Source organism: Aspergillus chevalieri, chromosome 3, assembly GCF_016861735.1.
Source record: "Aspergillus chevalieri M1 DNA, chromosome 3, nearly complete sequence".
NCBI classification, from domain to species: Eukaryota; Fungi; Ascomycota; class Eurotiomycetes; order Eurotiales; family Aspergillaceae; genus Aspergillus; species Aspergillus chevalieri.
This window is the reverse complement of record NC_057364.1, coordinates 932,369-948,835: the sequence shown is the minus strand read 5'-3', so window position 1 is coordinate 948,835 and position 16,467 is coordinate 932,369. Positions and strand designations below refer to the sequence as shown.

At 49.9% G+C, this 16,467-nt stretch overlaps 4 protein-coding genes across 4 annotated transcripts; 2 read left to right on the top strand and 2 right to left on the bottom strand.

The window, feature by feature from the left end:
• Window positions 1-2,287: 2,287 nt before the first annotated feature.
• Window positions 2,288-4,030, bottom strand: veA (sexual development activator VeA; the record flags this gene model as incomplete). Its single annotated transcript, XM_043276954.1, has 2 exons — window positions 2,288-3,828; window positions 3,883-4,030. 2 exons carry the CDS (start codon window positions 4,028-4,030, stop codon window positions 2,288-2,290), a joined length of 1,689 nt encoding a protein of 562 aa, XP_043134881.1.
• Window positions 4,031-9,276: 5,246 nt separating this feature from the next.
• ACHE_30345A (uncharacterized protein) lies at window positions 9,277-9,666 on the top strand (the record flags this gene model as incomplete). Its single annotated transcript, XM_043276952.1, has 3 exons — window positions 9,277-9,395; window positions 9,450-9,517; window positions 9,569-9,666. 3 exons carry the CDS (start codon window positions 9,277-9,279, stop codon window positions 9,664-9,666), a joined length of 285 nt encoding a protein of 94 aa, XP_043134880.1.
• A 2,037-nt stretch (window positions 9,667-11,703) lies between these two features.
• Window positions 11,704-13,460, top strand: ACHE_30344A (putative DNA repair protein (Rad57); the record flags this gene model as incomplete). Its single annotated transcript, XM_043276951.1, has 2 exons — window positions 11,704-12,104; window positions 12,170-13,460. The coding sequence occupies 2 exons, from the start codon at window positions 11,704-11,706 to the stop codon at window positions 13,458-13,460; spliced, it is 1,692 nt and encodes a 563-aa protein (XP_043134879.1).
• A 725-nt stretch (window positions 13,461-14,185) lies between these two features.
• On the bottom strand, window positions 14,186-15,649 carry FAH12 (oleate delta-12 desaturase odeA; the record flags this gene model as incomplete). Its single annotated transcript, XM_043276950.1, has 2 exons — window positions 14,186-14,595; window positions 14,650-15,649. 2 exons carry the CDS (start codon window positions 15,647-15,649, stop codon window positions 14,186-14,188), a joined length of 1,410 nt encoding a protein of 469 aa, XP_043134878.1.
• Between the last annotated feature and the right edge of the window lie 818 nt (window positions 15,650-16,467).

Sequence of the window (16,467 nt, the reverse complement as noted above, 5' to 3'; positions counted from 1 at the left end):
TTTCTTCGCGTCGCTGACCCTGAACATGCCCTTGCTCATATTCCTTTGGTATTTTTGGTACTTTGTCCTGAATACCCTGCAGCTCGCGAAGTTCCCGTCTAGTACGCTCAAGCTTATCCTCGAGATTGCTAACCTTCTTCAACAGCTTCGCCTGTCGCAAAAGATCCTTCCGAGATTTCTGTTTCCGCACCTCCGGTGTATTAGATTCTTGCTGCTTGACCAGAGAAGAAATACCAAGTGATGACTTGGCTTTGCGAAGATCTAACGCGCCCCGAAGGTCCAACGAGCTCCGAAGGTCCAACGATGTCCTGACCGATCCCCCAATTGTCGAATCTTGGCTTTCCCCAGACATCTGTCGCGCGTGATGCCCAGGTGTAGACGGCTGCTTGTAGTTGGTGTCCATCTTTGCTTGTATGGACTTCCATGCTTGCTCGGGGAGTGCATTCGAGGACTGCACATCTTGCATATACGCGCCCTTGACGGTCCCCTTGAATCCGGACTTTTTCAACTCCTCGTAGGCCCTGTGCACTCGCGCGATATCGTCTTCTTGTCGTTGGTTGTAGTTGCCGTCCGTAGATGCAGAGCCCGAACCCGAACCCGAACCAGAGGAATCCCCCTTCCAAACCCCAGAAACACTCCCCCATGCACCAAAGGGGTTGAACGCGGATGCAATCGCCTTCCCAAATCGAAAAATCCCGGAAGATTTATGGCTGTGGTTGCTCGCTCCGCCAGAGCCCCTTTCGTGCGGCAAGTGCTGTTGCTGGGGGTACTGCTGGTGTTGTTGCGCATACAGATCGTCGCGAAGGTAGATACTAGGCGGTTTTTCACTGACGCTATCGTTCATAGTCCCTTCGACGAAACGCGATCGCCGACCACGGGGCGCAGGACTCTTCGGGCTCTTCGAGTTCGAATTTGAAGCTGCAGCAGTTACACGGGGGGAAACGTTCTTGCGATTCCTCCATCTTCGCCCGAAACTACCCGTATTCTCATGATATTTTTTCGCTTCGTCTTTTCCCTTATCCTGTCCATGCGCTTGTGCACGAGAATCCTCGGGCCAATCATTCGACCGCCGTCTCTTCGGGGAACGAGGCGATTCATTCACCCCGTCGTTACCAGTATCATTGTTGAAGTACTCGAACTCATCCGCATCATCATACTTCCCAGAAACATCGGAGCCGTTCGAATCCAGACTGGCGCTGCTGATATTTGAGCTCGAGCGGGAGTGTTTGCGACCTGCGCAGGGCGTGGTTGCTAGGTCGTCGCGGCTGGCATTAAGATGAAGGGCTTCTTGGAGTTGGTGGTCGGCGTGGAGGGGGTCAAGGTCGAGGTTTACCTCGAGACAGGGGGTCTTTTATTGTTTCTGTAGTCAGTAGACTGTATATGTTAGGGAGCAGAGGTGAGGAGACGAACCTCGGCCATGGTAACCTGCTTGTTTGTTAGCAACCGAACAACGGAGAATCAGAGGAATCACTCCGTAGACATTGAGATAGACGTCGACAATAAGAGCAATAACAAATACAGGATGCCAGAAAAGAAACGAAGAATACGAAAGTGAAGAAAGAAAGAAAAAAAACGCCGTGGAGTGGTTGTTATTATTGCCGTCGCTGTTGTTATGGGTGTTGTTTACATTGCGGAGTTTGCGGCGATCCTCGACTGAAACTAAAAATGCCAGAGCAAAACATGCCAAGTCAGTTACAGTTCTTTGTTAGTATTGATTCGCAGAGACATGTAGAATCCAGTCAATTCAACGCATATATGCAGGTTCAGCTGTCAGATGTTTCACATCTGCCTGCAAGGGTTCAATGCCATTATGTCTCCTACATAGATCGGTGCATACACTGCTATATACATTTCTCGGTTGGACGTGTTATTCAATTTTCTCGCGCATGTACTTATATAAGTAATATAGGGAAGAGGAAGTCGAATTGAATTCAGCATCTCAAGTATCATGGCGCAGGCCGCTCATATGCAGTGTCCATAACCAACAGAATACTATAACACAAGACAGGGGGGAATCAATAAGCGAGAAAAAGCTGGAGGGTCAAGGAGTGGAATCCCGAACAAACGAAAAAGGTACGCAGAATAGAAAGGTCGGGAAAAATCATGTACAAAAGTCAGACAAGAAAAGGAAATAAGGAATGACAAGGCAAAATGGTATAGACATCAATTCCATCCCATGAAAAATTCTCCAATCTGCAAATCAGGGGATATAATGCGAAAAACCAATCCACAAAAGAAAAACCGCCCAGGACGCCGTCCGGATATATAGAAAGAAAATTAAGAAAAATTAACTAGAAAAAGTCGGCGGAATCTTCATGGCCATGCGGCCGTTGGCTCGCTTGTATGCCATCTCATCGCGGGTATCACCAAAGTAGGCGCGACTGGCCTCAGAAAGCTTCCGTTGCATGCTCGGATACAATTCTGTATCTGGTCGCATGCCGTTTTGCATCGGGCGGTCATCGGGCCCAAATGAGTCATCATGCGACCGTTTGCTCAACTTCGGTCCGGGGGCATCGTACAACCGTTTGCCCGGAGTCATCTCGTGGCTCGGGTTCAGAACCATACTGCTGGGCATGTGGTGGGCGTATTCACTGCCGCTAGACAGGGCCGAGAGAGGCGGAAGGGAAGGTGCAATACCTGTTGAGGGTGTATGAGATCGTGGCGCTGGAGGCAGGGCTTGAGATTGGTGATAAGCGTTGGGATCCGAGGAACGGGGTTCACCCGCTGGTTGTGTGAAGCCCTTTGGTGGCTCAAGAGGACGGAGAGGCGGTAGAGGTCCGGGGTAGCTGGAAGTCCGCTCGGTGGGTGGTCGCGGTTGAGGGTATGGGTACCCAGTGGGTTCGTATTCGGTGGATGGATTTCTAGTATGGGAGTATGACAGATGAGGCGAGTATGGGATTACCGGTGCGGTCGCTTGGGGAGTGGGTGGAAGCGGGGGAGCATGGTACTGAGGCTGACCAGAGCCGAAAGAAAGGTGCGAAGGATACGGTGATGCCTGCGGCGCGACAGGAATGGCTCTTTGATAGGGCTGCGCACAAGGGTATCCGTAGTCGGATCCAGAAGGTCGACGCTGCGCATCAGGAGCGTATGGCAAAGCGGGTTCGATCGTGCTGGTGCTGGCAGATCGTGGGCGTTCGATGGGGGTGGCTGCTGCCGCAGCAGCAGCGGCAGCAGCGGTATAGGCATCTGGCGTGGAGTACCTGTTGTCTGCTTGCCGGGGAGCCGCAGAGTATTCATCGTAGTCGTCGTTGCGCTTGTCGGTGCGGCGTCTCATGCGGACATCACGGCGAATGCGAACACGGCAGCCTTGTTCAGCGATAATTCGACTCAGGGAGGTACTGGTGGCCAGACCCGGGAACTTCTTGGCGCTGTACACGGTAAAGGGGACAGAGTTGACCAAAAGACGGAAGTTGAAAGCGTCATTAGTGCTAGCGCCCGGTTTAAGCGGTTGAACGGTGGTGTCCGGTATCGGGGGATCTCTGTCGGCATCCTTGAGGTCCTTGGTTTCTTCGTACAGGTGGAAGGTCAAGCGGTATCGACCCTCATGACGGACCGACAGATCGGGAAAGATGAAGTAGCCAGCCTGAGACGGACGGTCCAAATAGGCGATTCCCGCGACGGGCACACCGGTCAACACGGGGGTAGTCGGAGCACCAGCGACTCGCCCATGCGCAATGGGGCGCGCCGTTTGCAATGTCGCGTACAAGAAGAAACTGGCGTTGTAGGCAAAGGTGATGTCGGTCTTGTGCAGGTCGTCATTGGGGTCGGATTCGAAGATGCGCAGTTCAACCACGGGCGGAGGATCAACCGGTCGACGGTCGGCAGACGCTGTTTCAGTTAGCCTTCCCTTTCTTTCCATATATCCAAGGGGTAATGGCATACATTTGGCACCTGCACCGCAGGCTCTGGCACGCTCAGGTTGCTGCATGACACTGAGCTTGTACGATATCCTCTTACCCTCACGGGTAATCCGGCTGAAATGGGCTTCCGTCTCATTCTCCGGAGGCATGAGGGGCATTCGCGTCGCCATTTTGGGTTGGTATATCTGTCTAACATTAGCACACCTGCCAGGAGAATCCCGAGATATCGATCGTGTTCCACATACCAGACGATTGACTGATCCAACGGTAAAAGAATCAGCAAAGCGGTAAGAGACAAATCTTTATCAGTTCTTCTCTGAGGCTCTGAAGAAATGTCTTTCCCCGTTTCCTAGCGTGAACCGACCAGCCGGTAGATGTGTAGTTCGGAAAACTGCAGGAGACGAAAACAAAGAACGATCTTCTTTTTCTCGCTAGGCGGGTACCCGAGAAATATATGGCGGCAATCAGGGTATATATAAAGGGTGTATAGAAGATAGTCAAGAGACAAAGAAAAAACAACCCGACAGACAGTAACCGGGGGGAGGAACCAGCGAAGATCCCGTCTGGGGTAGAACGGGATACGTATGGTTCAGACGGAAGAAGAAAAAGAATAACTAGATAGGTTAAAGAGGTGACATGGGAAAAAGAGACAAAAAGAGAAGAAAGAGGGAAGTCAGATAAAAAGAGAAGAAGAGAAGGAAAGAGAGGAGAGAAAGGCCAGAGAGTGGGAGAGAGAGCGGCAGCAGTTTTACGGTAATGTACATACACGGCGAGAGCGCCAAAGGGGCACTGACTGCTGGTATCGAACCCGTACGTCAGGTACGAGGTTTTTCTTTACCGGAAATTCTGACGCGAACTTTGAGTGGTTGGCTGGTGGATGCAGATCCACTTGGTCGAGCCAGAGCAGTGGATCTGGGATGTTAACCGGGAGTGATCATTTTTCTCATTGGTTCAAATGCGGAGGAAGCGGACTGTTTAGGTTTCCCGGGCACTCTCATTGTCCGCCAACCCGCTGCCCTGGTCCGTGGTTTCATCCTGTCACGGGAGGAATTATTTTTGTTGGCCCCGCTATTTCCGGGGCTAGTGTGGTTAGTGGCTCTTGGCGACAGGGATGGTGCTTCGCTTAGAGGAAACTTTTTCCCGTCGGATCTCCTATTATTTATTGAGTGCTTCTGTACGGAATAGTGCCATGTAGGGAGTACTAGTAGTACAATTTACGGAGTAACTAAGTAGACAAAAAGTAGCACAGATAACTGCCGAATAATCCTAAGCTGGAGCTCGTCAGCATGCTGTGTCCCAGTCCAACGGATCGGATATATGTGCTGTAATATCGGTGCTCTATACAACACAGAACTTATTGCGCTTATCTCGGCTGCCTTTATTCCCGGCACATTCCACCCAATTTTATCATCTCCTACTCCGTACATCACAAGTATGTACACGCACTCTTATTCGGGTTATCCGTAATTCAGCCATGACATTGATAGGCAATTGAGCACAGTAAGCACTCCGTACCATCTTGGGCCACCAGATGACCATACCTATCACGTTCCAGTACTGGTCCCAATAGTTCCGGGGGTGTTGCCAACGGTGTCAACCCTCAATTAAAGTATGGTGCTACGTACTTGTGCAAGCATACCGATACTATCACAACGGTAAATTGGATCTGCAATGAACAGATCCCCGGCTGCGTTGGCCGATGGGTTCGACTAGGGATGCATGGTCGGGTCGTATTACTTGGTTATCAGCCGAATTGCTGGAATCTCTGGAATCGCTTTTCTTTGCTTTTCATGTTATATCGGTCTAAATTAACTCTAAGCATATCCATGTTTTAACTCTACTCGTATTCCAAACTCATACCAAATACCTTAGCACGCTATCCTAAAAAGGCCACGCGGTACGAGGAATACCTCTCTGTGTCACCATACCACATGCGGAAGTACCCCACCGCCCCCAAATCCGGCCAGTCAATGGTCCGTGACCCTTTTAGTAGTCCCACTGTGGCGCTCGCCATGGTTGCCCACTGGCTGGTTTTAAGTAAACGTCTCCACTAAGGCTCCGGCGGTGCGGACCGAATCAAAAATGTCTCCAGTTTCCGGCCGAATCCGGTATTAACAGGACTGTGTTAGTCCAAGTATAGAATAGTGACGGAATAATCAAGTTAAATGAACCCATACGGAATGGCGAGACTTAGTCAATCCATGGTTGAGAATAATGAGAATCATTGATGATTTCAGCTAAGCTTGTACGAACGCAGACCACAGCCATGGGACATATGCACCAGAACCTCACTGGTGGGATTACATAGTCTTACATGACTCACGACGTCGGAGCCGACGCTGCACCGGCCTTCCCTCGTGCGAGTCATGATTGGTTCATCGGCCGCGGCTGGATGCGGTCAATTCTCCGGTGGTGATACAGCTGGCTATACCAGGTTGATGGACTCTGGTACATATGTAAGAACAAGTAGCTTTGGGTCAGTTCCCAGTAACCACGTACCGGGAAATACGACTGCACTGCAGAATGCAGTGCTACTTGTACTCTGGAGTAAGAATGGGATTGTATTGTGTAACTGCAATTGTGAACCATTGACTGTTCATACTTGGATGATGGTGGAGTACATCACTCTGCATTTACTTACTCCGTACAGCAGATTGTTCTCCGTATGGAACACAACTTGATCCAGAACATACTCTCCTGTTGTCATGAGCACACACGGTCCTATGACTACGCACAGACCATTGCTTTTTCCTTTTTACCCGAAACAGCCGCCAATCGCATTCTTCGTTCCAAATAAACCCTGAGCCCTGTCAAAGTTTATCTGCCAAGTGGCCAATCAGGAACTCCCTCTCGGAGGTGGTATAACGATCTTCTTATTGGCTGGACTTTCATTTCGGTAGATACAGTACAGTAGTCTTACCGCATGCCATAATAATAGGAGAGAATGCGATAAATCAAAGAAAATTAGAGATGCAATATCACATACATACTTACACTCGTGGAGCTCGTGATATGGAACTCAGTCATCTGTCCAGTATTCGGTCAATCTTCGCATCGCTCGCCCCCCGGCACACAATTTATAAACAAAGTTATCAAAGGTTACGGAGAACTCCGTGACCGCCCCATACCCAGGAAATTTTATTATCTTCACTCCCACGCAAACCACGCGCCAGATGACGATCAATCAACCAATCAGTCGAGATCGACCCGATCGTGTCTTATATCCGCCTGGTGTTCTATTAGTTCGTTTTTGTTCGGCATTCTTGAGGACCTGCAGGACAGGTTGAGATGTTTTGCATGCTACGAACCTAAAGAATGGTTGATGTAATGGTGTGGGGTGTTTTTTTGCAGATTTGTACCCTGTAAATTCGGATCACTATGACTATGCGCCAGAATAGCCTGCCGACTTACCTTTGCCAAACTCCCCACAACCTTCAGATTTCCATCCAGACCCATACAGCGCATACGGAATGCCAACCTCACGGCAGAACTGCGGTACCGGCTTCTGTGTTCTCCGGAGTTATGCCTGGGAGCCCCGGGGAACAAATTGTGGATCCTGGAATTGAAGATATCCATGGTTGTCCGCAGCATTTTCTGGAGAAAAGGTCCTGTTGGGCCCACGTCTGTGGTCGACATGGCAAAATATGATAGTGTAAACTGTACGTATAGTGGCATGGTGATCATGTGGCTGGCCATGACGAAGACGAATCGAGCCCATACTGTTGGGATTGATTTATATACAAGGAGATGTCCGAACCAAAACCAGAATACTAGGTTTCCCACAATCTTGAACCAGCGATGCCATATACTGCACCCTTCCGAGGGCCTTGACCTGAATGAGGAAAATCCATGATTGGATATGCAGGTTGAACTGGCCAAACATCAGAACCGGGTAATAGAGAAAGGCGTGACAGCGAACCAAGCGCTTACCCACAGCATCAAATATGAGCCGCTTATGATAGTTAGAAAACAGACTACCGGAAAACCGGTGGTTCACGGCAAAGAACGGCAGATGCTAGTTATCAAGGTCATATTCTAGCGCGTTGGTGACGATATGGTGTACGTTATGTGTGCGTTTCCACCAACCAAGCAAAAGACCCCCAATTGAGGCAGCGATGACCATACCAATCAGGCTGTCAATCGTCAGGTTATGTAATGCCCATATGGCCAGCATCATGGCCGTGAAAACGAGTGTGAGAACCAGCCTAAACAGATGGCGCTGATACAGTACCACTCGGCATGAAGGAGAAGCAACATGAGACCAAACAGTAATGAGCAGCACCATAAGCAGCATGTTTGCAATCATACAATCCCTCAGTTTGGATCCTGTCATGAAGCCTTTGATATTTCACAGTGATCCCATGCTGTGTATTCTGGTTCAGTGGAGGATACTTAACCATAATAAGCACCATTCATCCACTATCATGCTATCGAGAAAGGCCAGATTCATCTGGACTATCGAAACTTGGGGTCGATCGCTGCAACGTCACCTTTTCATTAGCCTTTGGGTATTCTCAACATTGGATAGAAGGCATGAGGTTCTCTCAGCGGCCTTTGATCCTATCAATTTGGGTACCGGAACATCTGGCTGCGTATTTCGTCCTAGTAAAAAACTATTTGCCAGAGTTCTCGCGGCCTCTGGATATCATGGGTACGATGATTGATAAGGGAGCTGTGGTAGGTCTCCTTGTTTTTGATGAGGCGATCAGCTTCAACTGTTTTTTGAAAGGGCGATATTTGTGTTCTCTATTGAAGGGATGCTCAAACAAGCACGGAAGCCGGAGGATAAGGAAATCATGTCTCTGGTCGAAGCCGGGGTTGCGGAGCTGAAGCGAAAGCAGCCGAAATGGTGGCAGTTTTGGAAGTATAGGAATAGTGTTTCTCCGAACTATATTCCGGACATTTTGTGAATCTTCTGGAATTAACAATTCGTTATATAGACTGTACGTCATGGATGGAGTGCTACTTAATCTGCTGCTCCGCCTTTTCAGCCCCGGAGGCCTTTTGCCCATCGAGCAGAGCTGACTTCCGAGCATACCCTATGTCAAGTACCTCTGATCGACTCGTCATTAATGGTCAGCACGGAACAATCGATGCTGATGCCCAGGTGCCGAAGAAGGCGTAGCCCACCAGCAGACCATGGGAAATACTCGGTATAACTTTGAACAACATACAAAAGCCACCATGATGAAACTTGTCCATTATACGACTCCGTGGTCAGGTCAATGGATATAAATAGCATCGGCTGTTCAGTTGAACCTTTCCCAACGACTTGCTCGAAAACCCTCGTGCATTCGAAACTAGACAACAGCAAAGACAGACAACGACAATCGAACCATGCAGATCAACTTGTATGTCTTCTTTGCCTTCATAGGAATTGCTGCTGCCACAAGATGCCGCATCGTTGGCCCCGAGCATGGCAGGGCAAATTGCTGCTCGTGCCCTGTTAGAGATCGCGACGAACACAATTAGACCGGGGAGATCCAGGAACATCGACTGTGTATTCCCAAGAGGCGAAGAAATTCGCGGAGAAAGGTAAGTTAACCGTCTCAACAAGATGTGTCTTCTTACTGATTGTGATGTTTTAAGGCGCTGGGGGTATAACAAGAGACGTGAATGCTTCATTAGCCTACGGAGGATTGGCGATTACAGGCGCGGTAAGCTGGAAGTATAGATACAATCAATTGGGCAATAATAATGCTATACAGACGATATTCCTGAGTGCAGATTGTCGATTCCACCTCCTGCCGTCGACCACGAGTGGAACCGCTTTGTTGCTGAAGGCGGCAATGATAACGATGAATAGTTTACACACCTATCAAGAGCGAGGAGACACAATTATTCTATCCGAGTTGAATTGAGTCTCACATATTGTCTTTGTTTTCCTCGAAATCCCGTAGCTATCGGGTTGGGCATTATTGAGTGACCATAGGCAAATGGACTCTGACCTGACCGTGGCACTTGGTCAGGGCCGGATCTGCCCGCATCCATGCTTTCATTAGTTATTGTATACCACATAGCAATGTAGTAGGACTTTCCTCAGTCGTTGTACTTTCCGGGAGAAGTGAGTGGAAAGTTCCCTCGGGATTGTACTCCGGGAATCTGGTAGTCATCTGGACCGTAAACTTAGAAAGAGTCACTATGATGGAAGCATACATAGTCAACGGTGATAAATAGGACCGGTAGTCCCAGAGTCGTCCACCTTCAACAGCCATCTTCCGCAACAGCCGACGAGAGAACAGCATGCTCTTGTATGCCTTTCTTGCCTACATAGGCATTGCTGCCGCTGCAAGGTGCAGAATCGTCGGCTCTGACATTGCAAATTGCCGTTCTTGCCCAGGAAATTGCGATATCAAGAGCACGTTTCCTTCGGGCAGCTCCCAAGATATTGACTGCCTCTGGAACAGAGGTGAGGAAATCCAAGGCGACAAGTGAGTCAATTCTCCTTAACATTGGCCTCGTGTCTGTACGTTCTTACTGATATATAAGGCGTTGGGGATATAATGGAAACCGGGACTGTTTTGTGTCGTTGGTAAGAGTTGGAGATTGTAACTTCAGTAAGTCAGAATTCAGAAACTCATCAAAAATGTTGCAGGGCTAACATACACAGACGCCATTACTCAATGTGGAGTGTCTGTTCCAGTTGGCGCTGCGCCTCCGAGCTCTGATGAATGAATCATTGTGACATGTTCTAATTAGGTAGTCATCATATTAAACCAATTCATTATCCTTTCTCTATCGTTCTGCTCTAATTCTATACTCCGTTACATCATCGATGACCCACCATGTCCTTCCTATTCGATCAAGAGGCCGCGAAAACTCTCAGTTGATGACATTCGACCAAACGAAATGCTGGAAATATATCCAAAAGAAGATTAAGGGCGCCTTTTACGAGCGTGATTACGCAGAGGGCCGCCAGAAGACCATTGAGGAATTGGAAAACTTTTTCAGACAGGGAATCAACCCGAGCTGTGCCAAAAAGAAATAGACCAAATCCTTAAAACCACTTCTTCCTGCCGTCCATAAGGGTGTCTTCCAACCTTATACCACTAACACGTTGGTAGATTCGACCCAGATGAGTCCCAAAACTTTCACCCAGACGTTCTGTGGATGATTCAGGCTCTGAAGTATACGTTACTGCACGGTGCTGACCCCCAAGCTTTAACGAACCTCAATGCCGTTCTTCAGGCACACCGCTGTGGCGATCTTCAAGTTATTGACGGGAAGGTGACACTCTGGTTTGCCGGACAGAAGAAATTGGAGCCGACTGACGAGCGTGTAGTCACACCTTATTTCTTGACTGACAGGATCCATCAGTGGCATACTGAACATGGCGGTGGCCGTATATGAATTGAAGAGGTACATATGCCCTATTTGGTGTTGTTTTAAATCGCTAACAAAATACTAGCCAGTCACGTATCATTTTCAGTAGGGGATGAGTTGAACGGGGCAGACGGAACTCGTTAAAATGAGCATTATCACTCAGTCCTGTGTATGTGACTATCAAATGGCACCTCATGATTTACCGATATTGGCCGTGGGGACCTAATCACCAATGCAACGAACTTCCGGAGTCATGCTAGCTGTTGGTTTATAGATCGCGTGATAAGCGATCCTGATCAATATAGAGATCTATCCCAGTTTTAGGGGTCTAAGTCGAACACCTATCTGCGACAACTCCAGTAATATATAGACGCAAATCTACCCAGATATATCTGATAACATCCAATGTATGCTGATAAATCCACATGTGTATTTCATACTCCGTAACCCAACTCTCCGCTCCGCTCCGCACCATTTTTCCCTCTCCATCTCACCTCCCACCTCCCACCTCCCACAGCACATGGATCTTTTATCAATCCTCCCCTCCTTCCCCACAAAACCCTACACGCACATCCTCCCCCCTCTCGAACGAAACAACATCAACACCGTCGACCTCATCACCCTCGACACCCTCGAGATCGCAAAACGCGCCCATGTGCCCCCCGCCGACGTCCGCCGCCTGTCCGCGCAAATTGTCGACGCCCTGCACCACGATGTCGGGTTTGAAAGGGACATAGCGCCGGAGGAGCCAGAGAGTACGCAGTCTTTGAGTTTGAATAATGATGCGGCGATTGTTCCGGGGGTGTTGAATAGGTTGGATTTGTCGCAATGGGGAATGGTTAGCACGTTGGATCCTGCGATGGATGGGTTGTTGGAGGGTGGGATTCCGGCGGGTTATGTTACGGAGGTTACGGGTGAGAGGTTCGTCTCTGAATATCTGGTACATGTCTATTTCATGGTGTGGATGGATGCTGATAACAATGCAGTGGGAGCGGCAAGACGCAATTCCTCCTAAGCCTCCTCCTCGCCGTCCAACTCTCCAGTCCCAAAGGCCTGAACAAAAGAGCTATCTACATATCCACCGAAGCGCCTCTGGCCACGCCGCGTCTCTCGCAATACCTCAATTCCAATCCATACCTCTCGACCCTGCCACCGAACCAACGACCATCCTTACAAAATGTCCTGGCCATCAACGCGATGGACCTGGAAAGTCAGGACCATATCCTCAATTACCAGCTTCCTGTCGCGATAGCACGGTATAATGTCGGATTGGTCGTTATCGATTCCATAACCGCGAATTTCCGCGCGGAGCATTCGTCGCATGATGTGAATTCGCTCTCGACGCGGTCCGGGGAACTAGCGAAGCTAGGACATATGCTGCGCAACTTGGCAGCAAAGGAGGATATAGCTATCGTGGTTGCTAATCAGGTCTCGGATCGATTCGATCCAATAGATAATGCGAATCCGTACATCGCATCGCGAATACCTGCTACCGCGGCACCTCAACCAACACCAGACTCACCAATGCCCAAAAACCGCCTAGTACCAGGTTCGGGAGCAGAAAGCAACATTGACCTCCTACAAGTACAAATACAAAATCAACACCCACCCTCCTCATCACCCGCCTTACCCTCCTCTCCCTTTCCTTTAGAAGAAGACCCGCAATTCGACGGCTCGTATCTAGTCGGCAATCCCGTCCGTAATGAGACACTGAGCTTAATACACCAGCAACGTTTCTTCACAGGATGGGGTGACTCGCCGTCATCGTCGTTGTCGCAGAGACAGGCGCCAAAGACGCCAGCGTTGGGATTCGTCTGGACGACGCAGATTGCGTGTCGGATTGCGTTGAAGAAGGACGAGTCTGGGCTGGCGTTTGATCAGGATTATGGCGATGGGTATATGAGTACGCAGGGCCACCGACAGGGGACATCTCAGTCTCAGTCTCAGGATGAGGCGCAGCTGTCTACGGACAAACCAGATCCATTCTCGACAGCGAAAACGGTACGGGATAATCCAGAAGCCAACATAACTGCCAACCCAAAGCAGGAACGACCATTAGAACAAACCTCAACACCAAAGCCCCCTCCATCAATACCATCGGCACCAGCACCGAAACCCATGGAAAGAACTATAAAACGGACAATGAAACTCGTCTTTGCGCCCTGGACAGCGGGATCTACCATCGGCGAGGACACTACAGCCACTGTCCAAGATGAAGTCGAGTTCGAGATTTGGATGGGTGGGCTGAGGAGTGTTGGTTCTCAGCCGGAGTCATAGATCAGTTGTGGAATTGGATATGACATGAATGAATGTACATAGCATAGCATAGCATAGCGTGCTTTTGGAGCCACAAAGATTCTTCCGTGCATAAAGACCCGAATCCAATATAATAATGTAACTGCTCTCTGTGAATGCTGCCTTGAAGGAATGAGGCTCCGCGGTTCTCCCGGAAGGCCGGGTACATTCCGACCCCGCATACCTTGTATTCCTGTTTTCGTGTTTGCCTCTTGCACTTTACTTCCTACTGTGACCTTTCTTCTTTTTGGACAAGTTTATTCAACTGTAACCATCTATTGGCAATGAACTAACTGGCTTATCGTGATCTCGTGGCAACTCCGCCGACAGACAGTGCCGGCGGTCTATGTATGAAACGAATGATCATGCAAGAAATGAGGGGGAGAGAGATGACAGTATTGTGCACACAGACAGGCAGGCTGTACCACTCCCAGATTAAATCACAAGTATTATGGGTGGATGGATGATGGATGAAAAAGGGAGAGGAGGAAGAGATACCAACAAAAGATTGACGGACAGAAAATATTTTCACCTCCAAATACGCCTTTTCTAATCAACCAACATGATATGTTTAACTAAATCGATCATTCATCTGACAAGATGTGTTGTTTCCATGTACCGTGGCCATTTTCGATCCTGCGAGAGTAACCACGAAGTGTATTCACCATACTGGGCCGGATGGGACCAGATGTTTGCTTGTTCTCGACTTAGTTGGCAGGAACCTTGGCCGGAGGGACGCCAATGCCGTTCGTGTTGCGGTAGAAAAGCACACCCTGGCTCTCGCCCTTGGCACCCTCGGTGGGCTCAACCCACTGGCAGGTGCGAGCGCTGGTCCAGAGAGCCTTGAAGAATCCAGTCCAGCCGGTGTGGGCCTCGGTGCGGTAGTGGTTGCCCATGACCTTCTTGATGGCCTCGCTGGCTTCGTCGGCGTTGTAGAAGGGGATGGTGCTGACATAGTGGTGGAGGACGTGAGTTTCGATGATTCCGTGGAGGATGTGACGGCCGACGAAACCGAAATCACGGTCGATGGTGGCAGCGGCGCCACGGGCAAAGTTCCACACCTCAGGCTGGTAGTGGGGGAGGGAGGGGTCGGTGTGTTGGAGATAAGTGATAGCCACTATCCGAGTCAGTTTTCATGCCTTTTCCTCTTCTTGGACGGAAGAGAACTTACCAAGCCAGTGGTTCACCCAGAGGTAAGGAATTCCATACCACACAAGCAAGTTGAGCCAGCCATAAGTGGTGCCGATATAGTACAGAACCGAACCGGTGATAGCGAGACCGAGGTCACTGAGGAGAATGAGCTTGGCATCCTTGGCCTCATACAGAGGGCTAGAGGGGTTGAAGTGGTTGACGCCGGTAAAGTAACCGTTGTGCTTGCCCTTGCCACGGCCCTCGGGCTGGTTCTCGTGGTTGTTGTGACCGGTAACGTTGGTGAGGAGGTACATGGGCCAGCCGAACAGTTGCTGCAGGATAACGTTGGTGGCGGTGAGGAAAGGGGTCTCCTCAAGCAGCTCATTCAATTCGTGGGCGGCCCGGCCAATGCGAGAAGCATACTCGGGGCGAGTCTTGGGGACGAAGACCATGTCACGAGCGATGTTACCGGTGGCCTTGTGGTGCTTTCCGTGGGAAATCTTCCACGAGAAGTAAGGAACGAGCAGAGCAGAATGGCAGATCCAACCGACAGTGTCGTTCAGCCTCTTGGAAGGCGAGAACGCCTGGTGACCACACTCGTGGGCCAATACCCAGATACCGGTACCGAAGAGACCCTGGAGAATGGTGTACAACCCCCACAAAGCAAACCGGAGAGGATAAGAAGGCACGTTCTCGGGGGTCACAAAGTTCTGGAAGACATAGAAGATGGAGGCGAGAGCAACCATATCCCGGGCCACATAGGACAAACTTTTGACGGCGGAGCGCTCGAAGCAGTGAGCAGGGATAGCATCCCGGATCTGCTTGATGGTGTAGTCGGGGATCTTGAACTCGTTGCCATAGGTGTCGATCATCTTGCCTTGGCTGTCCTTCTCAGCATCCGACGCCATGGATGAGAGAGAGGTGGACGAGGGCGAGTGACGAGGGCTGTCCAAGGGCGAGGGAGAGGCCGAGACGTTGCTGGAGTCGGTGGTAGGGTTGCGGTGCAGCGCAACGCGCTTGGGGAGAGCGGTGGAAGACATGGTTGGTTTGGATCTCCGGTTAAGGATAGACTGACTAGTCGAAATATTGTCAGTCAATTGATCCGGAGGACTGTGCCAGCAAGAAGTTCCAACTGGAGTGGGAAGAAAGAAGAAGTCGGGGGAGGGGAGGGGAGATCAGACTCTCTTAAAAGAGCCGAAGAAGTGTGTGTGGGGGGGGGGGAGGGACGGATGACAGACAGCTAGACAACGCCACGCACTCACCGGTCAACAAGCAGAAAAAGAGAAAAACAAACCAACTAGCCAAACGGCGTCTGGACGGCCCCGGTTTCCAACTGCTCAACGGCGACTGGAGGATTGAAAGAGAGAGAGAAGAAAAGAAAGAGAGGAATGACAAGTGCAGGGACCAGCGGAACCCCCAGAAAAATAAAAGACGACGAGCAGCTGAAAAAGAAAAGACCAAGAAGGAAAGGAGAGAGAAATTTCGGAGAGACAAGAGAAAGGGGAGTCTGGATGAGGATCTGTGTTTGGATGGGTGCCAGGTACCGTACCGAAAGATCGTATTGGTATTTTTCAGTATTTGTTTTCATAATTATTGGTGCAGACTCTGCAGATTTGCCATGAGCGGTAATTTTCAGTATGGCAGAGGTTCAGCTCTCCTGCAGCGTGACTGCACCTCAGCCTCAGCAACTCTAATAACCAACCACTGTTCAGCCATTTTGGGCGCCTACACACCGCATATGAACAGGTGTTTCTGCAGTATACGGAGTACTGTACATACTGACTCGTACGAAATAGTGAACATTGACACTGTCACTGTACAGTATCGTATGGAGGCAAAGCTCACCGCCCGCACCAAT